This window comes from Salvia hispanica, chromosome 2, assembly GCF_029641045.1.
Source record: "Salvia hispanica isolate PSC_SH4W2 chromosome 2, Shi_PSC_v1, whole genome shotgun sequence".
Lineage (NCBI taxonomy): Eukaryota > Viridiplantae > Streptophyta > Magnoliopsida > Lamiales > Lamiaceae > Salvia > Salvia hispanica.
Genome location: NC_142693.1, coordinates 65,332,709 through 65,356,880, shown reverse-complemented (window position 1 = coordinate 65,356,880; position 24,172 = coordinate 65,332,709). Strand labels below are relative to the sequence as shown.

The 24,172-nt window shown below is 37.8% G+C and overlaps 4 protein-coding genes across 11 annotated transcripts; 2 read left to right on the top strand and 2 right to left on the bottom strand.

Annotated features, from left to right (window-relative positions):
• Positions 1–1,128: 1,128 nt before the first annotated feature.
• Positions 1,129–3,494, top strand: MUB6 (membrane-anchored ubiquitin-fold protein 6 precursor). 2 transcript variants are annotated; one of them, XM_048100767.2, is made up of 4 exons: positions 1,129–1,726; positions 2,619–2,789; positions 3,098–3,127; positions 3,197–3,494. In XM_048100767.2, exons 1-4 carry the CDS (start codon positions 1,597–1,599, stop codon positions 3,202–3,204), a joined length of 339 nt encoding a protein of 112 aa, XP_047956724.1. In that variant the 5' UTR covers positions 1,129–1,596; the 3' UTR covers positions 3,205–3,494. The 2 variants fall into 2 exon arrangements, with proteins under 2 accessions (XP_047956724.1, XP_047956721.1); XM_048100764.2 differs by having other exon boundaries at positions 1,130–1,726; positions 3,098–3,494.
• Positions 3,495–3,687: 193 nt separating this feature from the next.
• On the bottom strand, positions 3,688–9,559 carry LOC125202662 (uncharacterized). 4 transcript variants are annotated; one of them, XM_048101108.2, is made up of 9 exons: positions 9,223–9,559; positions 8,324–8,435; positions 7,638–7,838; positions 7,439–7,561; positions 7,310–7,347; positions 7,148–7,235; positions 4,382–7,069; positions 4,198–4,302; positions 3,688–4,104 (listed from the first exon to the last, which is right to left on the bottom strand). In XM_048101108.2, the coding sequence occupies exons 2-9, from the start codon at positions 8,399–8,401 to the stop codon at positions 4,093–4,095; spliced, it is 3,333 nt and encodes a 1,110-aa protein (XP_047957065.1). In that variant the 5' UTR covers positions 8,402–8,435; positions 9,223–9,559; the 3' UTR covers positions 3,688–4,092. The 4 variants fall into 4 exon arrangements, with proteins under 4 accessions (XP_047957065.1, XP_047957064.1, XP_047957066.1 ...); XM_048101107.2 differs by having other exon boundaries at positions 9,263–9,559; XM_048101109.2 differs by having other exon boundaries at positions 8,324–8,426; positions 9,263–9,559.
• A 4,582-nt stretch (positions 9,560–14,141) lies between these two features.
• LOC125200684 (uncharacterized) lies at positions 14,142–19,785 on the top strand. Of its 2 annotated transcripts, none has more exons than XM_048098416.2 (4): positions 14,142–15,087; positions 16,337–16,480; positions 17,176–19,161; positions 19,257–19,785. In XM_048098416.2, the coding sequence occupies exons 1-4, from the start codon at positions 14,175–14,177 to the stop codon at positions 19,601–19,603; spliced, it is 3,390 nt and encodes a 1,129-aa protein (XP_047954373.2). In that variant the 5' UTR covers positions 14,142–14,174; the 3' UTR covers positions 19,604–19,785. The 2 variants fall into 2 exon arrangements, with proteins under 2 accessions (XP_047954373.2, XP_088920300.1); XM_089064174.1 differs by having other exon boundaries at positions 16,337–16,585.
• On the bottom strand, positions 19,695–23,580 carry LOC125200685 (electron carrier/ protein disulfide oxidoreductase). 3 transcript variants are annotated; one of them, XM_048098420.2, is made up of 8 exons: positions 23,417–23,580; positions 22,461–22,649; positions 21,370–22,377; positions 21,222–21,277; positions 20,871–21,101; positions 20,491–20,782; positions 20,223–20,419; positions 19,695–20,130 (listed from the first exon to the last, which is right to left on the bottom strand). In XM_048098420.2, exons 2-8 carry the CDS (start codon positions 22,593–22,595, stop codon positions 19,977–19,979), a joined length of 2,073 nt encoding a protein of 690 aa, XP_047954377.1. In that variant the 5' UTR covers positions 22,596–22,649; positions 23,417–23,580; the 3' UTR covers positions 19,695–19,976. The 3 variants fall into 3 exon arrangements, with proteins under 3 accessions (XP_047954377.1, XP_047954375.1, XP_047954376.1); XM_048098418.2 differs by having other exon boundaries at positions 22,461–22,611; XM_048098419.2 differs by having other exon boundaries at positions 22,461–22,608.
• Positions 23,581–24,172: the final 592 nt, after the last annotated feature.

The window sequence follows — 24,172 nt, the reverse complement described above, 5'->3', positions numbered from 1 at the left end:
ATGCATTGGGAGTGGAAGAACTGTCCGACTGCCTGGAAGGGGGCCTACACGATCGGCTACAAGTCAAAGAATCCCAAGATGATCCTCGAGGCCGTAGCTAATTACCGGCTGTGGATTTGGCATGCGTATTTTGGGGTAGCCGGGTTGAACAACGACCTCAACGTCCTGAACTCGTCTCCCCTCTTCAACGAGAAGTGCCAGGGCATCGGTCCAGCCGTCTCATTTGTGGCCAACGGCAACTGACATGATATGGGCTACTACTTGGCGGATGAGATATACCCTAGGTAGCCTGTCTTTGTGAAGACGATCTTGCACGCAAGTGATGAAAGGAAGGCCTACTTTGCGGAACGACAGAAGTCGGCGCGCAAGGACGTGGAGCGCATTTGGTGTGCTCCAGTCTCGATGGGAGGCAATTAAGGGTCCAACGCGTTTGTGGGATGTCAAATGCGTTTCTCAAATAATGTACGCCTGCATTATCATGCACAACATGATCGTCGAAGACGAAGGCGTACAACTGACTAGTTGGGCCAATGACGATGAAGCCGGTCCAAGCCACGGAACGACCACCCCTAGCGTACGACGTGGGGTACCTCTTGATGAAGTCGGCCGCCTCAAGGAATATGCCGACATGCGCCAAGTGGATGCTCGTATTCAACTCCAAAAGGATATAATTGAAGAGTTGTGGGCACAGAGGACTGCACGACGATAGATTTTTTTTCTTTATTATGTAATTTTTTTTTATCTATGTACCTTTTTTTAATGCAATTAATGAATTTTCCCGTATATGTCTCGTAAATTTAATTCCCTAATTTAATCATAATTTTAATTCCGTAAATGTAGTATTTCTTGAATTATTTTTATTGCGGCTGGCCTATGGCTGGCCTAAATTTGATGTGACAGGTGAATTTTTAGTGCTGCTGACATGACAGGGAGAGAGAGTGGCTGGCCTATGACTGGTCTATTTGCATGGGAGATGCTCTAATATTAAACATTCCAAAAGAGATAGAACAATTTCCCAATTAGAAATTGCCCAAAATGATGGAGCCCAAGAAGAATTACCTTTAAAAGCAAGGGGCTCTTTGCAATTTCCCCAAGTCAAATATCGCCGGCAGGCAGTCCACCTCCATTTAGCCTACCACAACAGTTAAACCTATCTCTGTCACCTCTTCAATATCTGCATCTTCTTCTTGTAAATTACTAAATCAATTACTCAATTCATTTCCATTATTAAACAAGTTTCTACTCCTTCCATCTAATCAACTGTTCATATCCATAAAATCCCCAATCTTTTCAACCAATTTTCCAACTCAAAACCAACCTTTTTAGCTGTACTATATTCCCCCACAGAAATCTTGCCAATTTCGATCTGTTTTTTTTATAAATTTGTTGGGTGTTTGTGTTACTTGATTTGAAAGGCTGGATTTTTTAAATTTCTGATCTGGGATCTCTGCTATGGTCTTGTTTTCTTGAATTTGAGGTTTTTGTTGTTGTTGGGATGCAATAAAGGTGGAGTCTTTGGAGGTTTCTTGTAATTTGGGGGTTTGACTTCGATTTGATTTGTCGGTTGTGAGAATTTGAGGCTGTGATTTGTATTTAATGGCTGTGCATGAATTGGTGGAGCTCAAGTTTAGGCTTGCTGATGGCAGTGACATTGGGCCAAGCAAGTATAATTCTAGTGCAACTGTGACTTCTCTCAAGGAAAAGATTATTGCTCAATGGCCTAAAGGTTTTTGAATCACATGTTTACTTTGGTGTTGATTTCTTGTGATTTGATTTCCTTATGGTGTGCTTTTGCTTGGATTCTGGTTTCTGTTGTTCATTTCTAGGGTTTCTTGATTCTGCTTTTGGCATTTATAGTGAAGAAATAGGGGCAGAGAATTTGTGTGGAAACAACTCTTCTTGTTTCCTTTGATGTTGGAAGTGAAGTTTTTATGAGGTTTGCGCGAAAATGTTTCTTAGCTGCGAACATGTCAAACGGTACCGTTTGATTTCTTACCTGAAGCTTAAATATTTGAAAAGTAGTGTCATTTAGTAATCTGAGTATATGATTAGCTGATCATTATTAGCTCTAGTATGATGGATAGTGTTATGTCGTAACGTTGAGGATTGTTTGCTTCATAAAGTTGGTAACTTAAACGACATTATGGGCAGAGAGTTTGTGTTGAAAAAACTCATATGATTTCCTTTGATGATGGAAGTGAAGTTTTTATAAGGTTTATGTGTTGATACTTCTTAGTTGCGAGCTATGAAATGATTAGCTGAAACAACATTATGTCGTTGTAATGTGACTTGTTACTCAGCCTTTATAGAATGAAGACTAAGTAGATAACTTTTAGGTCGACTGCTCGAGATTTAAATCTATACAGAAATAAAATGTTCAACACCACATTTTAAATATTTGTGGATCAAAATAAAAAGTTATTCTTGGATTATAATGAATAATGATCATCAAATAGGAACTTTTTCTTCATTATAATTTCTTGATTGTGTATTTGTGTTTGAGTTTGATATCAGTTCCATATTCCATCGGTTGCTTGAATTTTCTATTTTGTGAAGTTGTCATGTGATTTATTGCTTGATGATGACCATGTATTCTCATAAAGACCTCTACTCCGCAGACAAAGAAAACGGGCCAAAATCCATCAATGATATAAAGCTCATTAACGCGGGAAGGATTCTTGAAAACAACAGAACACTTGCTGAATCGCGACTTCCACTCAGTGAAGTCCCCGGAGGTGTCATCACAATGCTTGTTGTCGTGCGGCCCCCCCTTCCTGACAAAAGTAGTGGTAAATATCTTTACTACCTCGATACCGTCATGATTTCTTAACCAGGCTGATATTTTCAGTGAGTTTAATTATCAATGTCAACATAGCCTTGCTTCTTTTCTCGTCTCATCTCGTTTGATGTATGGTCCTTGAAGGTTGATAATGTTTTCATAATTGCAAGAAACTATGGAATCCCACAGAACTCTCTCTGGTCTCAAACTGTTTGAATTACTATGTGCTGTTTTCACCGTTGATGCTTCGTTGTCACTGTATTCTTCACGTGCACTCACACTAGCTCGTTGCCTATTCTGAACATCGTATTGCAACAGATAAACTGCAGGAAAATTCCCAGAAGAAAGGTGGGTGTCTTTGCACTATATTGTAACAGACGGATCTGCTTCGCCTCGTCTCATATGTTTGTACAACAGGTTCTTGATTGCATTTACAACATTACACATGTTAATAGAGCAAAAAAAATGTGATGACATCATAGTTATTGGTCTCGGTTCTTTATACTTGTGCTCGATAAATGGAAGAAAGATCGTTGAGAGACGTTACAGGAGAGCAAAGTCGAGCCTCAGAGAAGTTGCCTGAGGAGAGAGCACACTCCAAAGCAAGCCTTGGTTGTGGTTGAATTGCACTGTGAATTGTATTGTATGTATAATGAAATTTGTTTACTTTGTCTATATTGTTACAGCTTGAAAATGAAGTTGAATTTTGCTCAAATTGAATCTTGTTTTTGTAGTGTAGTTTTTACTGATTTTGAGTTGGAAAGTTGGAATGTAGAAATATGAATTAGTCGTTTCTATACATAATTAATTACTAGTACTATACTCCCTCCGTCCTTAAAAAATAGATCACTTTTGCCATTTTGGGATTTGTGGACGGAGGGAGTATAACATTAAAAAGGCAAAAGAAGTTTCGAAAGTACTAGAAATATGAATTAGTCGTTTGTATACATAGTTAATTACTATTACTAGTACTATATAACATTAAAAGGGCAAAAGAAGTTTGGAAAGTACTAATCTCATAAATTATGACAACTACAAAACATCTATGCAACGTTAGCCACTGCAATAGCCTATCTACGCCGCGCTCTCGGCCGTCGAGGCTCAGCAGCCGACAGCATCGGGGCATTGACTTCTTCAGCTTCATTTGCACCGACAGGCACGCAAGGAGAAAGCAGCATGAAAATCGAAGCAAGACATTGCGCCTACAAAGGATAACGATGGTCCCTCACGTTATCGGACGATGACCGGTCCAACAGCACTAGCCTCTTGCGTATCTTGATCGTCTCCCGTGTTGAAGATCGCGTTTTCATTTTTCATCTTTCCAGCTGCAGCGAGAAAAGGCAAAAGATGTCAAATCGAGGCGAAACTCATAGACCTAAACGTATAGAACCTCAGCTTGTTTTCGAGAAAACGAGTACCTCTTCGTGCGAATACTCGATGCTGGATTTCAGTCTTTGCGCTCCCAAATGCTCGTCGTTAGCATCTGAAGTCTCCCCGTTGATCTGTACGTGCGGAGCAGCTTCCTGAAAAATCACAACATCGCTAATGAACTACACGAAATGCAGATATTACGACAAATTGAAACCGGCACCAAAATTATACCCGAAATGTTTGTAGATTCCCAGTTGAAGATTTCAGATCCTCCAACTGTCCCTTCATCGAGGCGAGTTCATTGACCAGATGAGATTTTTGAGCCTCGAATTCTAGCAATGAAGCAGCGAGCTTTTCGTTTTCCTCCTTGCAGCATTCTAGGCTTAGTAGCGCACGTTCCATTTCGGCCTTTGTTCTGCCATAAGCATTGCTCTTTTCGCGCTTTTCTATGATCACAGAGAGCAGTTCCGCTTCCAATGCTGAGAGTCTAGTCGAGAGCTCTTCGTTCCTCTTCAAGCTCACAGCCTCGGATTTCTTCCTGTTTTCGATCTCATCAATTGCATCTCGTAGCCTCACAAGCATCTCTTCCCCATCCTTTTTCGACATTGAGAGCAGCTGCTTCAGTTCTTCATTTTTCGTTTCGCACTGTTCTAAGTTGGATCTTAAGCTTTTGAGACTCCCCAACAAGCTATCTCTTTCTCGTCTCCAGTCAGATTCACCTGCACGACTATGACTCAGCATCGACTCCATATCGTGAAACCTCTCCTGAAGATCTCTCAGAAGTGCGTCCGAGGATGCAAGCCTCTGCAGTTCCTCCAGTACAGTTTCGTATTTGTTCGAAATATAAACAAGTTTAACATCCGCAGCAAGCGTGTAATCGTGCATATCTGACAACTGGCATTCGAGACTAGCTTGGCACGAGCTGTTTTTCTCGAGTTCCTCCACTAGATGGCCAAGTTTCGATTTCTCCAACTCAAGACGTGATGCTAGCTCCCTAACGCGCACGAGTTCAGCTCTCTGCTGCTCATCCTTGCTCGAACTAAGACTGAGATCTCGAACTTTTCGTTCCAGATCAGCTTTCTGCTCATCGAATTCGGCTTTAAGTTTCTCATTTTCAAATGCTTCTTGTTTTAACTGAAGCGACAGCTCCGTGTTCTCGGCCAAACAAGCTACATATTTGCTCTGGCAGTTTCTGAGCTCCGACAACGTGCTTTCCCGGTCGATCAGCTTCTCTGCGAGAAGACAATTTTCCTCCAAAACGCTCACCAATTTATCTTCTAAAAGCTGGTTTTGCAGAGCCATTTCACTACACTGGGAAATGCTACTCGATTTGAACTCGTGGAGTTCATTTATCTCATCAGTAGCCTTCTGCAGCCGTAACATCAGATGGTTTTGAGAAGCGGTCGAGCTTTTCAACTCCTCCACCAGTTCACTCGTCTTCTCGCGCAAGGACTGTTCCAATGCTTTCGAGTATATATCCAAGTTCAAGTTTATCGAATGCATTTCAACGAGTTCTTCTTCAACCTTCCGATAAAGATCTTCCTGCATTGAGACGGATGTTCTCCCCAAACCCGAATTTTGGTTTTGAGCGAATTTTGTAGCGTCGTCCTCTTCAACTCGTGGATCTGGTTGGGAAGGCAAAGCCTGCTTTATGAGGTTTTCGTTAGCCTCAAACATCGATGTAACCTGCGAAGAGAGCAGCTCGAGGTCCTTTTGTAACTTATCCACTGCGATCGAGTAATTAAGACGGGCTCTTCTAAGTGCAGCTTCTGAACTTATCGCCCTTCTCTCGAGCTCCTCGTTACCGGCTTCCAAACATCGCCTCTCGTTCAAAAATTGAAGCATCTGCTGATTCGTCTCTTCACGAAGAGATTCCGCTTCGGTTTTGCTGGCAGATAGTGCGTACAGGCACGTTGTGTGGTCATTTCTCAGGAGCTGCAGCTCTCCCAGCAGGCGTTTCTGGCTAACCTCGAGCTCGTGAATAAGGGCCTCGTAGTAGAGCTCCATTTGATCCATTTTTTGGGTGAGGCCTTCCTTCTCGACTTTGGCCTCATCCAGCTCCCTCACGAGATCGAAAATTTGAGTTTTCATTGCATCGATAGGGCTAACCACGTCGGACACGGGAGGGCTCAAACTGAAATGCTGAAGGACACTTTCGGGAGGACACAAATCCAAACCAAACACGTTTCCGGACTCAAACTGACTCGTTTCTCTGATCTTCGTCGTCACTTCATCGTTTCCGAGTTTGAAATCATTCAGAAAATCGAGCAACGTCTCGAGCTCTTGATGAATGAATTTCGTGTCTCCGTCGTGGGGGACGACATATGTTGTCTTCTGAAGTTCTCTTATCTTGCCTTCAACTACAGAAATCCCATTTGAAAACTGAAGGCGCATGTCCCGAACAACGCGATCGACCTGATCATCCCGAGCTTCCACAAGAGGTGTTCGAGGGGTCAGCTTCGAATCTTTAAGCCGAGCGATATCATCCTTAAACTTCACGCACTCCGATTTCATAAACAAGACCTCGTTCGTCAATTCTTCAGCCGAAGACATCTCAGCGGCGAGCTCATGTGAGAGCTTTTGCGTTTCAGCGCTTAACTCATCGGCCACGCCTTGCAACGAGCTGACTTCAAGCTTGAGGTTGAACAGAGACGATTCAGCCGATTCTAAGCTTCCTCTGAGTTGGCCGTTCACCAGACAAGCCGTTGCCAACTCATGATCCATGGAATTGCTCGATCTATGCGGAGAAAGCTCGTTCAGACCACCGGATATTGTACAATTGACTCCATCAAGCTCGTTTGTAAAAGACGTCTCATGCTTCTCCGCATACAAACTTCCAGAAGTGTTTGAGGAGCCATCAATCGCCTCCTCTTCGAGGGAAGAGAGCTCGCTAGCATCTGCTTTAAATTTCGTCCTCGCCTGCAGAGGATGAAAAACCAAAAAAAATTAAACTTCTGATTAGCAGAAGAAACTTGAATTGATTGTGATTAATAAAACCTCATCCGTCTGATCATTGACGACTCCATACTGATCGACCCCTGATTCTAATCCTTTTTCTCTGAGTTCTCTCTGCTGCTCGAACTCCCTGGACGTGAAAAGATTACAATTTCGACAATTGCACGAGAAATGAAGGTTAGATTCTACATAACGGTTCAGTACCTAAATCCGGTCTTTGATGTCAGAAGCTGGATGGTGATCTGGAAGAAAAGAAGCGAGTTAATCAAGATACTTCGAAAATAAAAATTAGATCAAGCTCTCAATGGCTACGACATGTGCTATGTTTCGTACATGCAATACAGTTCCAAAGTTGCAGCCGTGAAGAGGAAATGCTTCAACGATAGGCTTGGACGCATCTACATAATCAGCAAGGTTGATTGTAGCCTCACCAAGTACGCTAGCCCGTGAGGATCCCTGTAAACGTGACATTGCATTATAACAGCTCGTACTACACATCTTCGAGAGTTTCTATTTGAGAGAGAAACTGTACCATGGCAACAACGAGGCTGTAGAGCTTCTCATCGTATTGTTTGCTTTTGGAATCTTGAAGAAGCCTCGTAGTTTCATAAATAGGATCGCCCCATTTACAACTTCCGTTTCGTACATTTGCTTTGGTCGTCTTAGCTGTTGGCTTTCCTGTGTCAGCAGGGATGAACGTTATAAACAACTTTTCCCATCCGGTCTGTGGAATCTGCAACATCACGGGCAAAGCATCGGTTATGTATGATGCTTCAGCTAAACGAATACGTTTTCATGGAAGCAAATCCAGCAACACTGGGAAATGCATATTCTATGAGGCGTACAAAGCATTATACGAAAATTCTGCTAGAACGAACGCAGAATGAGACGATTATATGGCTTATTTCCTTGGTTCTACTCAAAACTACGAGGCAACGATATATATAAATCCTACACAACAAAATGAAGAGCCCTATTTCGATCCTTAGTCCACTGTAGCAACTAGAAAGAGGGAAATAACTCAAGCCGAGACTCATCATAGGCACACTGCCAACATAAAGAACTGATCACTAATCAGTCCTACACATATTAAGCTTTGTTGAGCAAATGCATAAAAAAATTTTGAATGAATCAGAAAATCGATTAATGAGCTCTTGGGAACGTCTAATGTTCATCTATACGAAGAATGAGTATATCAGTAGAAGAGCCTTGTCATACATGTGTGGCATGAAATTGGAGGCGGAAGACAACTTTCACTTTCGTCTTCTCAAGCTTCCACTTTGATGTTCTTGACATTATTCACTGGCGGACTAAACATCACCTGCTGACACTGGCACGAGCAGATTACTTCAACACATAACCGAAACTGCAAAATTGGCATTCCGTAGAATACATACAGTGGAAGCTCGCAAAACTAACTGCTAAAGTTCTATCCAGATAAATGGATTAAACAGAAAAATCAAACATGATACAATTTAGAAAATGTGAAAAGCCAAGAACAGAACAAAACAAAACTTCATTGTTCTAACTCAAGAACCAATCAAAATCTTGAGAAATTGGAATCTAGATTGATAATGTATCTAGCACATTGGCATCAATCAAGCAATATATCCAATTATTCATCAGCATTAATTGCAGAAGCTGCTTCAAATTTCAGAAAGAATCATAGAAATTTTATCCAAAATAGCAATTTTGAAGCACAAATTAAGCTAAAAGTAGGAAAACGCCTTTTGTGGAACATAATGATCTTAATTAAACCTCAATTCATTCATTAACATAAAAGAATGAAACTTTAAGCAAAGTCCCCCAATAATTATGACTTGAACCCCACAAGTACTCCAAAATACTCAACAAAAAATCCATCAAGAAACTCACTTCAAACATAAAGGCAGAATCTTGACATTTGCATAATAAATTCAGAATTAGAAACTTTAATTGCTCCCAAAAATTCCAACAACAAGAGAAAAACAGTAGCAATAATTTATTCTCTACACGTAATAAAAAAATTCTTAATGTGTACGGATTATAATCACAAAAAATCACACACTTCTCTTACAAAACGAAAATTGACAGTAACATTGTACACTTAAAAGAGCTAGAAAATTAAAATTTTCTACCATTTATAATCATGGAAATGATATTCATGGGATTATCTACCTAATCATGGATCTGAGGTGGGCAGCTTCAAATGCAAGTGAAAAATGAAAGAGGGAACCTTCAAAACTTGGAATTTTGAAAAAGAAAGAAATGGAATCTTTGTGGAGAAGTGATGTTTTCGAACAGCATCAAGCAGATTGTGGTGGTGGGCTAAAAATTGAATCTTGAAAAGGTTATGAATTCGAAATGCTGGAAATTCTTACAAGTGTGTGAATTTCACTCTTAAACTTTTTTTTTCCCCTTAAAATCTCTGGTTGATGAAGATGAAAAGAATGGAATTACTGTGAAAGGGAGGGAAATTTATGTCAGTATAGTAAATAGTTTTGGGATTTTTGTCAGAATTTATTTATTGAAAATTAGTAAACTTTTTTTTCGAATAAAATAACCCAATAAAAAACTTGTGTGCGAGCATCATAATAAAATACTCCATTTTGTAGTATTTGTTCAAAACCAATATGTAGATGTGAAAATGACAAATACAGCTGAAAATTGTTGCAAAAAAAAAAAAAAAAAAAATGAATAGTGGGGATTAAATACAGATCTTATTTCTCCCTCTTTTTAATTTATGAAATCTAACACAACTTTAAAATCAAAATACTAATTTTGCACGCGATTTTAATATTTATCACAAAATACAAAATTTTTTATATATTTTTCTGCAGACTTCTAATACAATCAACGGTTTTGATGTTTTTACATGTCTGTCATGTTTAATTTTGAATTTGTAAGAAAATCCAAAAAATAGTTTGTATATTTTCGACAAATTCAAAATATTATTTACACTTGTACTTTACGATGCAAAATGGTTCAATTTCAAATGATCATTTTTAAATAAATGAATTATAATGCTTTTAATTTTCTGACTGTTAGTATTCGTAATAATTACATTTAATGAATTCACTAGTTAAATCAACAACACACTAATAGTACTTTAATATAATAGCGTGAATATATATATGGTATTTCATTTAAGTTATATATATATAGTTAATTAATTTCTATATATGTTATATTAACTAAACATAGTAAGTACTCCACATTTTATGGTAAATTTAATGTACATAGTAAGATAATGTAATGTTTCACTGAAAATATTGAAGTAGTCTAAAATTTAAATTGTCCACTAGCACGTGAATATGGCAGGAAATAATCAACAAAAAATTGAAAATTCTTATTAATGGGACAGACTATTACCATCTTATTATTGGTCCACATTTACAAGAGCCATCATTTGCTCTTTGTCCACTTCTTTTTGGCTGTCAACATATTTTTTGGGTCCAAATAAAATATGGCATTATAGAAGTTTATTAGGTATAATCAATTTAATAAGTAGAAATTATACTACTTTTAGTAAGTTTATAATGAAATCAAACGAGTTGTATCACATCAAGTAGAGGATCTTATAAAATTATGGTCATGTATTTATGCAGCCAGTAAAGTACAATGTTTATGTGTCCCCAAATAATACAACAAATATTTGACTACAATTATCTCAACTGAAATAAATAATTGAAAACAATTACTTATGGATTGATTTTATTTCAAGGGAATTTTGTTTGTTTTTTTGTTTCATAGATGAACTTTTGAAATTTAAATATGGTCTCTTTTCTTTATATTAACTTCTTTGTGGAAAATATATCGACAATACATTGAATCAATAAAGTAAGGTACAGAGAATTATGATGTAATTTGAGACGACTTTGGAGTTTGGCCAACTATTTCATGAATTTTGTGTACTTTGAAAATTCTAAAAGGATTTCACTGTAAAATTAATCAGGTTCCCTTTATTTATTTTACACCAGAAAAACAGAGAGATTTAATTGAGGTGACCTTAATTGTAACATTAAAATTAAAAATTGTGCCACTGTAGACAACCATATATTGGACATAATTGTTGTGCGTTTGGTGTGATATATACAAAGAAAAAGGAAAACACATGTAGTACTATATGCTAATTAACCATCTTTTACTAAAATTCACGGTTCATAATCATTGTAGAATGATAGAAATTGGAGACATTATTAGTTCTTATAAATATATTTTGGAATTTAAAAAATAAATTACAATCCTTATACCATTTGGGCTGATGGTAATATGAAGTAGCATCATCATCTCAATGTGAAATTAGGATAAATCAAAAGCGAATTAATCGTTTAATATTAATTATAGGTGAAATCACAACATTATAGTATAAGAATGTAATTAATTAAATATATATAATAAAAAACTGTTACATTACGTTACATGAAGCTCATTAATATATCTCCATCTATAGAAAAATAAAACAAAAAGGAATATAACAAATTCAAAAAATAAAAAAACTTGTGGTACTAACTTCAAAATCAGGTCTTAATTAATTTTGAAGAATCTGCAGAAGCTGTGTTGGGATGAACTTTCTTGAAACTGAACAAGGAAAAGCAGCCACTCCCACTTTTCTCATCACATTTATTTTCTTCCTTTGATTTGAGCTCACAATTGGAATTTGAAGCTTCCATTTTCTTCATCTTCTCCTTGTGAAGCTTCCTCATCATGTAGGCTTCCACAAGCCCAGAATTGGCTGCCGACATATTTGTTGATTAATTTTTGTGTATCAAATTCAAAGAAAGAAGAAGTGTTTGTGTAGTTATTTAATTGGGAAAAATCCGAAGTACTAGTATTTATAGAGTTTTTAGGGCGTGGGGATCAAGCTAAATTCGGTTTAATTGCATGATTTAATGAGCCTTTTCTGCGAAGGAGTTGTTTTTTTTTTTTTTTTTCCTTTTTTGACTTGGATTCTTGTAATAAGATTGAGGTCAACACTGACGTCTTGGTGAATGAGTGTGAGGTCAACACTGACGTCTTGGGGCAGAAGAGAGAGCCGTTCTTGAATATTCTTGAATGTGGGCTTGAAATAGAAATGGCCCAAGAAAAAAAGTTAGCAACCTAGCCCAACAACTAATAACTAAAACGATAAGCCCAATTCTCAAAGTCTTATTCTCCAATTCATGGGCTGTGGCCCACTTCAAAATCCAGATTCAGCTCCGGGATCTCGGCGGAGCCGCGGAGGGCAGCCGTGGGAGGTGACTTGGCCAACGGTACATCCGTCCCTAGCGATGAGTACTAATGTTTGTCGTGCTAGTACACCAAGTTTCGAGTCTGTTTTACTTGTTGGTTAATTGGTGCATACTAATCGAATTGTAAATTTATTGAATTAATAAATTTAGAAGTTCGAATTTTGGATTGGCTAAAAGCTAACGATGAAAATGTATCTTGTATAGTTTTTATTTTAAAATATCATATATTTATAATAAATGAACATATACAAAATTCAAAAATAAATTATGATAAACATGAACTTAAAAATCTGTAGGATGAAATAAAATCCAGACTTACATCAAAATTTCCAATCATAACAGAAACGTTTGGATTTTGCGGACTGAAAATTAACGATGAAAATTAATGTGTATATTTTATTCTTAAATATCCTATATTTGTAATAAATAAATGAATCACATGACAACATAAATTGTTTAACATATTTGTAAATTAGTGCATTTTAGTTTGGCTGGATAGCCTTCCAATCAGATGGCCATGGTCCCAAGGCCAAAGTTAAAATAAGGAAAATATCCTAATTAATGCAGTCTTGATAAACTTAAGAATTATATTTTCTTCATACCCATAAATTTTCTGTCATGTAAATGTAATTTTAGATTTTTTTAAAATATTTTAGACTTTGAATTATATGTTAGATGAATTATGTAATTAAGTTTTAAAATATTTATATATTATACATTAGGTGCTTTGAATTTTGTGATTACACCTAAACGGTGTAGTGTTTAATTATGTAAAACTTATTCCGCCGACCGCCGCCACATAAACTTATTCAAGTTGACTCATTATAGAAAAAAGAAAAATTAAAGAATAATAGACGTAAAAAAAACTTCTTACTAAACAATCAAATGAAAACTTTCTACACATAAGCTTAAATCACGCCATGCCTAACTTTTACTTTAATTATATGAAAACTACAGAAATGAATAGTAAAAAGAATTCATTGAAAGACATAATGCAATATATTAGTTCGCATTAATAATGATTGTATTTTAATAACATTTGTTAAAGAATTTCAACTTATTATTACCTCATGATAAATTTTAACAAATACCAGTAACTAGTAGAACTTTACGAATCATATCTCATGTACTTATTTCGTTCTTGAAAAATATAAATTATTTCCTTTTTATTTTATTTATAAACTTTTAAATTTTAAAAATTCAACTACATTACTTATAATTAATGTAAATCTCACTCTCCACTAACACTATTAATTTTTACTATCATTTTTTTTATCTCTTTTGCTTACCAATTATGCATTAAAGTCCGTGCTCAACCAAATATTCATACTTTTCAGGGACGAAGAGAGTATAATTTTGATTTTTTTTATTAAAAAAAATACTATGTTGGCTGATTATTTGAAAATATATGTTTTTAAAAATCCCAAATTATTGCTATGTTACTAATCAAGGTGTATAGATAATAACAATTTTTTTAATTTATAGTAATGAGTATAGTATTATTAAAGCTAATTTTAGTGGGACAATATACTAAAGTCATGATAGAATTCCCCCAAACTTAAAGAATTAGTATATTTTTTTTATACCCATAAATGTCCTAGTGCCAATCTATATAGTCATTTAATCCATAAATAAATACAACCTCAAATACATTGACTTTGAGACAATGAGATACACCCATAACTATCAAGAATAATACTACTAACTTATAGTGGAATAGTGGAGGGGAGTTGAAGATTATGAAAATGAGGTTTGTGGTCGAAACTATTTGTATACTAAAAAATAAAAACATAATTGTAGAAAATGACTATATATAGATGAATACAAGGCTTGCAGAAATCTAGATTTGTTTTGCAGCCATGAAGAAAAGTTGGAATCATCTTTTATTATATTTACTTTTATTACTATCACTAAAGTTGTCCACACCAAAAACATCTAGCAATCTTGCCACGGATAAATCTTCCCTTGCCACACTAAAATCTCACACAATTTCAGACCCTTCTCTCACAATCACTACAAACTGGAGCGATACCGCTCCAGTTTGTAGTTGGATTGGCGTGACATGCAACTCACGCCACCACAGAGTCTCAGGACTCAACCTCTCCAACATGGAGCTCTCCGGCCCCATCCCGCCCCACCTAGGAAATCTCTCCTTCCTCGTCTCCCTCGACCTCAAGGGCAACAACTTTAGTGGCACCTTGCCACCAGAGTTCTCTGGCTTGCGCCGCTTGAGGTACATTTCTCTTTTTGTCAACAATTTGGCGGGAGAGATCCCATCGTGGATCCCATCGTTATCCAAACTCGAGTACTTAAACCTCAGAAACAATAGTTTCTCAGGCTCCATCCCGAAAACCATCTCCAACTTAACGAACCTTTACTATCTCGATTTCTCCTTCAATTTCCTCGAAGGAGAGATCCCGGCCGAGATGGGAGGCCTTCAGAGGCTGCAACATCTGGCCATCCAGTCTAACCGTCTCTCGGGGACTATACCATCTTCGATATTCAACATATCTTCGTTGCAAAGATTAGCGTTTAGAGCGAATGAACTGAGTGGTGGCATTCCGAACTATCTCTGCTCAAATCTTCCTTTTATTCAAGGGATCTACCTTGCTTCGAATCGATTAAATGGCCAGATTCCATCGAATCTGTCGAGGTGTTCGCAGCTTGAGATTCTGTCACTTTCTTCCAATTCTTTTAGTGGACGGATTCCTGCAGCCATTGGCGACTTACAAGAACTCCAGTTACTGCAGCTTGCAAACAACAATTTAACTGGTAATTATCTCGCTTTCTTTCTCCGCTGATTTAGGTCTTTACCATTAACACTGGATATAGTAAATAAATACTCTCTCTGTCTCATTTGAAATGAAACGTTTTCCTTTTTCGGTTGTCCCAATAAAAATGAAACGTTTCCTAAAATAGAAACAACACTATCTCTACTTTTTTCTTTTCTCTTACTTTACTCTCTCTTTATTAACTCACAAAACAACACTGCATAAAATCTTGTGCCGAAAACCAAATGTTGCAAATTTATTGGGACGGAGGGAGTACATGGTTATTGTGTAGTCAACTTGGTCTTTGGAAAAATGCAATTTGTACCTTTTACTTCTCTAAAGTACTACTCTCTCTGTTCCATGTAAATAGAGTCATTTTTTTATTTTAGAAAGTTCTAAATTAATTGAGTCATTTTTATTTTTGGCAAAATCTAATTCTCTTTTTTACTTTATTCTATCTCCATCTCTCTTACTTTTTCCATCATTCATTTAACACACTATTCTTAAACTCCGTGCCGAAAAAAAATGCTTCTATTAACAAGAAACGGAAGAGTAGCATATTAGAACTGTATAGCAAGGTTTCTAAATTCAAAAAAATATAAATTGAGGCTGTTAATTTCCATTTTACCCTTGAGCCTAATAGGACTATTTTTCTTTTGCCTCTCTGTAGTCTCTCCTCCTTTTTTTTTCATGTGATGTAGCTAGATGAAAATTTAATTTCATACTTTAAGAAATACAAATATTTATATAATTTGCTCTTTGATAAATACCTTCCTACTAAGTCTGAAAATTCAATACTTCGTGCAAGTGTGATTTTATACATTGTAGGAGTATAATTTTATATGTTCATAAACTAAAATGACTCTAAATTTTTATTTGAAGGAAATAACATGATTTTGAGTTGAACGGAAGGTTTAAAATTGAGAGAAAATAGGGTTTATAAGCAAAAACTGAAATTAAAGGCCTAGATATTGAAATGGGTGATGTCAGTGGGCCCCTTTGCTTTCTCAATTTGTTGCGTTTGATGGCCAAAGTACATATAATAGAACGTCTAACTATTTCATCAAAAAAACATTCAAAGTACATATAATAGATTCATCTAATTAATCATCAAAATGACATATGCGTTGACTTGCCATATTAACATGTCATTTAAAGTTGTTACTGGAAATGCCACGTAGGATTTAATTTTGGCAAAAACTTTATAATGAGAAGGTGGCTTGCTAACACTAATATTAATATCTCTGCAGGCATATTGCCACCCAGTATCTTCAGTATCTCTTCTTTGCAACTCTTAGACGTATCAAGCAATAAACTTTATGGGGAGATTTCAAGAGATATCGGGAATCTTACAATGCTAACACACTTGTATCTCGCTGAAAACGATTTCACAGGTAGACTAGCTATTACCTCACCTACAATTTTGTACTATTATGCCCAGGGCTGGCCATTTTTGGCACGACACGATAACACAACACGAATCCGTACGGAATTAATAGGTATGTGTCAAAACTTATTGGGTTCGTGTCCTTATCGTGTCGACACGATAACGACACGAAAATTTCATGTCGTTTTCGTGTAACACGTTAAGAAATAATATTAATATATTATAATATTATTATTATTATTTTATTTATTCTAAAATTTTAAAATTAAAATTTAAAATTTAATATTAGAAATAATATTAATATATTATAATATTATTATTATAGTGTCGTGTCATGTATGTGTTGTTATCGTGTCGTATTGACCCGAAGTGGTTCGTGTCGTGTTCGTGTTCGTGTTTGGAGTTTTCTGTGTTTGTGTTTGTTGTTATCGTGTCGACATGATAACGACACAACACGCACGATTTGTCGCCCCTAACTATGATTTTCTGCTGTAGTTCGAAAATAAAATAAGTATCCCTTAAGTGTTAATTAGACACAGAGATTAAGAAAAAAATATTTAGTATCCGAGAATGTATATTTAAAAAAAATCATAATTTTAGTCAGATATATTCCGTAATTTCACATTTTTATCAATTTTTCCATGAGCAAAATATTTCGATTGCCTAATTGTAATATGGAGTATCAATTTATGTTTGTGGCAGGTGTTATACCTAGAGAAATTGGGCAACGTTTTTCACAGCTCCAATTCCTTCAATTATCCTCTAATAAGTTGAGTGGCTCACTAGCACTGGAGATTTTCAACATCTCATCTCTTACACGTCTTGTTCTTACACAAAACGATCTAACCGGTTCTCTACCAACCCATGTCTGCATTCGCCTTCCCTCTCTCGAGTTTCTTCTCCTCGGTGGAAACCACTTCAACGGCACAATACCTGACTCCATTTCCAACTGCTCTCAGCTCCAACAGCTCGATCTCGGCGTTAACGAATTCACCGGCCTTATACCTCTCTCTCTTGGAGCCCTAACATCCCTTCGAGTGTTAAATCTCCCCGAAAATACTCTCTCATCCTCCTCTTCCGAATTGAGCTTCATTACTTCATTGACAAACTGCACATTGTTAAGGAATCTGGGATTCAACAACAATCCTCTCGGAGGCATGCTTCCGGCTTCCGTTGGCAAGTTATCTCCTCGTCTCGAACAGTTCAATGCGTATGGATGCGGACTGAAGGGAAGCATTCCGGTCGAGATTGGCAATCTGTCCAGCTTGATCAATCTCGCTTTGGACAACAATCAACTCTTCGGGAAGATTCCACGTTCATTAAACAGACTGGTCAAACTCCAAGGGTTGGATTTAGCATTCAACAACATCACAGGCTTCTTCACAGATGAAGCCTGTAATTTGCAAAGCTTGTCTTTATTGAGTTTGAGTGCGAATCGGTTGCATGGTCCAATTCCAACATGTTTACAAAATGTGACATCCTTACGCCAACTTTATCTTCAATCCAACTTCTTGAACTCAACCGTTCCATCGGGCTTGTGGCGTATGAAGGATCTCCTGGAGCTAGACTTGTCCTCCAACTCATTCACCGGCTCCTTGCCTCCGGAGTTTGGTGGATTAGCTGCAGTTATTACGATAAACGTCTCCATGAATCGATTGTCAGGATCTATTCCAAGCACAATTGGTGATTTGCAAAATTTGGAGAGTCTTTCTTTGGCGCGCAATAGGCTTGAAGGTTTGATCCCGGACTCCTTTGGGAGGATTACCGGTTTGGTCACTCTTGACTTGTCCGGTAACAACCTCTCCGGTTCAGTGCCAAAGTCTTTGGAGGCGCTAAAGCGCCTCCAAAGCTTTAACGTCTCTTTCAATGCTCTAAGCGGAGAAATTCCTAATAGTGGCATTTTCCTCAACTTGACAATGGAGTCGTTTAAAGGTAACGAAGCGCTATGTGGAAATCCGAGGTTTGGTGTCCCACCTTGTCATGTTGTCAAAAAATCGAAGAAGAAGAAGGTACAGTTTGCTCTGTTTATTGTTGCAGGGGTCGTTGTTTTCGCCACAATTATGTGTTTGGTGTTTATTTTCCTCGGATGCGCGAGGAGGAAAGTTAAAGCAAGTGATGCGATAGTGTCCACTGTACCTAAAAGAATTTCGTATATTGAACTGTCGCGAGCGACTCAGCAGTTCAACGAAACGAACTTATTAGGCACAGGCAGTTTTGGTTCTGTTTTTAGAGGAATTCTTGAAGATGGGAAGGCTGTCGCGGTGAAGGTGTTTAGGCTGCAGTCAGAAGCCGGTTTGAGGAGCTTTGATGTTGAATGTGAAGTTCTACGCAATATTCGACATAGGAACTTGGCGAAAGTTATAAGCAGTTGCGCCAATGAAGAGTTCAAGGCTTTGGTGCTTGAATACATGCCAAATGGAAACCTCGAAAAGTGGTTGTACTCGCACAACTATTGCTTGGATTTCTCGCAAAGGATGAGCATAATGATTGATGTGGCATCGGCATTGGAGTATCTTCACCATGGCTATTCGACTCAAATTGTTCACTGCGACTTGAAGCCTAGTAACGTGCTTTTGGACGAAGATATGGTTGGCCGTGTAAGCGATTTTGGTATATCGAAACTGTTGAGCGAGGGGGAGAGTCTAGTTATAACAATCACACTAGCAACACTTGGTTACATTGCACCAGGTGAATTCTTATTTCACTAGATCAATATACATATACTTTTCAACTAGATAATGCATGGTTTCTAGCTGATTTTTTATTTTTTTTTTGGTGTCTAGAATACGGGTTCGAAGGGCTAGTCTCCACAAGGTGCGACGTCTATAGCTATGGTGTGATGTTGATGGAAACTTTTACGAGAAAGAAACCAAGTGATGATATGTTTGCCGGAGATCTAAGCTTGAAGATTTGGATTGAAACCGCAATTACACAATCTGCTGCGTACCGAGTTATAGATGCCAACTTACTAACAAATGTTGACGAAGAACATGGCGACAAAATTGTCGAATTCGCATCCTCAATACTGCAGTTGGCTGTCAAGTGCTGTGCAGATTCCCCTAACGACAGAATAAACATGAAAGAAGCTCTTGCAGAGATGCACAAAATTGAACGTCAATTTTCGGGATGATGATGTTGGCTGTCAAGCGCTGCGCAGATTCACCTAGATCGGTATTGTGTTTGCGTGGCGTGGTTCGTTATCATATATTCCCTTGGTCGAATCACATAAATTGTAGTAATCACATAAATTATGCCAGATATTTATATCCATACAACAAATAAATCAAGATTTGAGAAGGCAAAATTTAAGTACACTGTCATCAGCACCAATCCACCAGTGGAACTGTATCTTCTTACATTATTGATATTGTTTCAAAACTAATCCTTTCATGTTTAAATGATCAAAACGTACCATAAACGCACCCATCGCCTCGAGAGGGACGCCATTTACACGTTCATGCTCAACTCTTAGCGAGCGAGAAGGAAAGACAAGAATGGAGATGCTAGTTGTTGAGTTCCCAGTCATAAGGTTGGTAGATCACTTTGAGCTGAGTGTTCGAAAGCACGTCGAGCAACGCTTGAGAGTCGCCCGGCTCCATGTAGTTTACGGCATGCTTGAGCACCTCCACCTCGTTCTTCCCAAAATCTACGCTATACCTAAAAAGATGACAAAGTCGAACCTCATGAATAAGGGTATATTTGATCGGTCAGACGATCTTACACCAGACGGAGATTAAGAGTGAGCTTACCATTTCAGTATCTTGCTAGGATATGCAACATTGGTGACCAAATCAACGTAGAGTCCTCCGTTTCTGAGAAAACTACAAGCAGCTTCGACCAGCTCTTTGTCGATGTTTCCTGGGGAGTAGCATCGGAGGGGTGGCCCCGATCGGGTGCCAGAAACTAGTGCAAAATGAACGAGAGGCTCCACATATGGTAGAGCTACCTGAGAAAGAGAGGACCAACAAGTAAATAAAAGAAAACATCAATTCATTGTCATTCAGGAAGTAATAGGACCTTTAATCGCTTATCTTTCACTCCGAATGGCTTGGTGAGATTGTACGGTGGTCTTTGGTTACCCCTCAAAATGCCGTTGTAGATAGCTGAGAGAGAGTATGCTGATCCACCAATAACGTATTTGAAGTCTCCGAGGAACTTTCTTCTGTCAAGTGCTCCGGTGGGAGGGCCGAGCACCAGTATGGCGTGAATGGCCATCGTGTTGTAAAGATTGATGAAGAAGGATAGCTTCTCCTCTCGAGGAACCTCGTGTAACTCCACGCGCTGAAGCTCCTCAACTATCCTCAAGAACCTACAGCAGAGCATCAGTAAAACTTAGCCTCATGTGATAGAAACTGTCTCTCTGTTTTCATAGTAGATAGTAAGTGTTTTGAACAGACCTTGCGAACTCTTCACTCCCATGGATGCTTGTGTAATCGACACGTTTTCCATCTTCGGAAGTATAAGCTTCTAATATTGCAGATAGCAAAAACCTAAGCCTCGAGGAGATATCCGTGATAGGTTTTGGTTTAACTTCAGTGATGCCTCGCGGGATATTTTGGCACCGGGAAATGACAGGATCGTCATCCAAGAAACGGTACAAGTGGTTTCCGTCTTCAAATATGTTCTCACTGTACGATAACAAGAAAACGATCCCTTGATGAGAAGATTAAGCAACTGTATAAGCTATCCTCGAGAAGGAAAAAATCAGATTGTATGTAACGAATAATCGAATGGTTGTAGAGACTTACTGAGCAACATGTTGGAAGAAGAGTTTGTCTGCAAGCTTACGACCGAACTCAACAGCCTATTAGAAATGGTTAAAACAATCAGAAGATTCGGAACATACGGACAGAGCATATTTATAACTTTGAAAGTGAAAACAATATTGCAACTTACTTCTGCCCTTTCCAAATACTGATCTTCCGACAAGAAATCCACTGCATCTTTGCCTTGGAAACAGTCAGTGTACCTGCGCATTTTATGGAACCGATCCTTTATGGATATCGAACCTTTCATTTTCCGAGCAATAAGAGCAAGCTCGTCAATAGCTCCACCACTCGATTGGTCATCTTCACCGGATAGAGGTGGCAACGGGGATTCATGCGTGGGTTCTTCACTGAAAACATACTCAATCTTCTCCTCAAGTTTACCGGAATCCTCTAACTTCTTCAGCTCACTCAGCCCACCAATTAAGATGTCGTTAAAAAAAACTTTAGGAACAGCTGAAGATCCAGAAATCTTTTCCAGCTCTAGCTTTCTTGACGGGTAAACGTCAATATTGATCTCAACGTACTTGAGCCCTTTCGTCTGCAGATACCTCCTTGTTTCTGTGCAATCCTGGCATCCTAACCTCGTGTAAAAGATAATTCTACCTTTCATGGAAACCGACTTCGTTAACTCCTCAACAGAATCCTCTTTTTCGGACTTGTTTTCTCTTCCAATAAGGCTAAGAGGGTTCCATCCGGATCCCTCGGGTGATTTCAAGGGGACCTTTTGCCCTACACTCTCTGGCAATGAATCTTTACCCTCCTTACTAAGATCGTCATCAGCAACATCCAGCCCATCATTGCTTTTCCCAGAGAGACGACGGATAACAGTAGACATTGCACCTATGCTCTTCTGCTTCACAAACTGCGAGAGAGCAACAGCTTTGTCGGGCCAAGCAGGCCCGTGTGTTTCAGAGTTATTATCCGAGGACCTTGAAGATAAGCTCCTTTTACCTTCCATTCCTGGAACCTCAGTCCCATCAAACACAGGCTCCTCTTCCTCCTCGTATAGAACATCCTCCGGGCTCTTGTTAGCTACCCCTGACTGATCAGCAACGCCTCCTTCTTCCAAGTTTTCCGATATTTTCTGCCCCGCTATTTCACCACTTTGTTCTTTTATATCATCCAGCTCCTTTTCCTGTGTACAATCCAAGTCTCGCGATTATCTACCTCAACCATACCACATTGAAACTATAAAACTTCTTTCTCACTAATACTTACTTTACCCAAGTTGAGCGCTTGAATGTCAGGCGCATCTTCCTTCACTACTGGGCTCTCAACATTTACCGAGGTGTCCTCTTCGTGAGAAACTGGATTGACGGTGTTTTTCTTCTCATCAAAGCTTTCTTTCTCCATCGTGCAAGAAAAACTGCTGGAACAACATTTTCGAGCAGAGCTCAATATCACGAGCTGTAACAACAAGTTCCCAAACAGAATGGATAAAAGTAGCTGTATCTTATTCGTTACTCGATTCATTAGAAAAAGCATCAACACTTGAACCTCGGAGTCATTATCATGATGTGAAACAGCTAATGCACATGTTCAAATCTGGTTTAATACTTATTCCTCCAAAGCAACACTCCTCTAGAGCCCAACAACACAACATACATGAAACTATAATCGACACCTCAACCAAGAATCAACCCTCAACCCCGGAGATCCGTCATCATGATGTGAAACAGTCCATTTAGGCAACTCAAGCACAATGAGGTGAAACAAAAGGCAATGGCTAAAAAAAATCCAAGATAACACATTGACAATTTGATATGGTTCAACTGAGTCAACTGAAGTAATAGTTTCTCCCTAATTTTGCCCTAATTTTAACACAAACACTCTGTTCCAATTCCAATAAAATGAATCAAATCATCAATATGAGATGAAGTATAACCATCCATATCAAATCAATATCTGAAACATGTGTTACAAATCATTCCAATTCAATCCAAATCACAACACATCACACAATGAAAACTAAAAAAAGGCATAATCACTCACAAATCAACTCAATCAATAAGCCTAAAACGCCACTTATTGCATAGCACAACACATTAGAATCTGCCATAACATCAAAATCAGTGGCAAATCCATCAAATCTCACAATCAAATAAGTGATTAGAAACAATATATCATGGAAAATTAATCAACTCATTGAGAAGGGAGAGAAATAAGTGACTTACAGATCTCTGAGGTGAAAGATTCAATCACCAATCTCTGAAGCTATGCAGCAAAAAAGATGAATTCTTGACTGGTGAAAAAATGATGTGATTCAATGAAGATATTTATGTGATTTTGAAGAAGAAAAGGTGTAGACTTTGAAGTTGAAACCGACCTGTTTTGACGAATCAGACCATTCACGGGAGAAGCGGGAAGCTCTTCTTCTACAAGGTTTTTGCTTTTGCACATCAGTCCTTCAAACTACCGATAATGTCAATTTCTACCACAATATTGTGCTCTAATTCAAAATTTAATTTCTTCGGCAACTCATCAAAATATGAAATTTGGTCAAATTTTGGTGTGTTCCGCGACTTTAAACTTCAATAAAAAAATTCTACAAATATTAGATTTCTTTGCTTATTTATGACAAAACTTTTTGGTGAGATTGTACAGATATAATTTTGATAATTTTGTTTGATTGAAAAACATAAATAATCTAGTACTCCCTATATTAGCAGAATATGTAGGCAGTAGAATATTTTCAATATTTCACTGATTTTAAAGACAGCAACAAAAATATGAATTTGAGTAGACTTAATAATTTTTCTTTTTCTAACTATTTGCTCACTTTTTCTATAGTTGTAATTTTTTATTGTTATAGTAGTAGTAGTGCTCCATCCTATACATGGAAAAAGTATGTCAAGGTTGAAAATATTTTATATGTTTGGTAGATAACCAAATCCCTTGACAACAAGGTGGATGTTATAGTATATGTATGA

What these genes read in the sequence shown, in the direction of transcription:
- LOC125200685 (XM_048098420.2), bottom strand. Translation starts at nt 22,595, where the DNA reads ATGGAGAAAGAAAGCTTTGATGAGAAGAAAAACACCGTCAATCCAGTT. An exon ending in AGTATTTGGAAAGGGCAGAA is followed by an intron (nt 21,278 to 21,369) that starts GTAAGTTGCAAT and finishes CATTTCTAATAG; the next exon opens with GCTGTTGAGTTCGGTCGTAA. An exon ending in TTCTTCCAACATGTTGCTCA is followed by an intron (nt 21,102 to 21,221) that starts GTAAGTCTCTAC and finishes GTTATCGTACAG; the next exon opens with TGAGAACATATTTGAAGACG.
- MUB6 (XM_048100764.2), top strand. Translation starts at nt 1,597, where the DNA reads ATGGCTGTGCATGAATTGGTGGAGCTCAAGTTTAGGCTTGCTGATGGC. An exon ending in TATTGCTCAATGGCCTAAAG is followed by an intron (nt 1,727 to 2,618) that starts GTTTTTGAATCA and finishes TCTACTCCGCAG; the next exon opens with ACAAAGAAAACGGGCCAAAA. An exon ending in CCTTCCTGACAAAAGTAGTG is followed by an intron (nt 2,790 to 3,097) that starts GTAAATATCTTT and finishes GTATTGCAACAG; the next exon opens with ATAAACTGCAGGAAAATTCC.
- LOC125202662 (XM_048101108.2), bottom strand. Translation starts at nt 8,401, where the DNA reads ATGTCAAGAACATCAAAGTGGAAGCTTGAGAAGACGAAAGTGAAAGTT. An exon ending in ACATCAAAGACCGGATTTAG is followed by an intron (nt 7,236 to 7,309) that starts GTACTGAACCGT and finishes TTTCACGTCCAG; the next exon opens with GGAGTTCGAGCAGCAGAGAG. An exon ending in GGAATCTACAAACATTTCGG is followed by an intron (nt 4,303 to 4,381) that starts GTATAATTTTGG and finishes GTGATTTTTCAG; the next exon opens with GAAGCTGCTCCGCACGTACA.
- LOC125200684 (XM_089064174.1), top strand. Translation starts at nt 14,175, where the DNA reads ATGAAGAAAAGTTGGAATCATCTTTTATTATATTTACTTTTATTACTA. An exon ending in TGCAAACAACAATTTAACTG is followed by an intron (nt 15,088 to 16,336) that starts GTAATTATCTCG and finishes ATATCTCTGCAG; the next exon opens with GCATATTGCCACCCAGTATC. An exon ending in AATCCGTACGGAATTAATAG is followed by an intron (nt 16,586 to 17,175) that starts GTATGTGTCAAA and finishes TGTTTGTGGCAG; the next exon opens with GTGTTATACCTAGAGAAATT.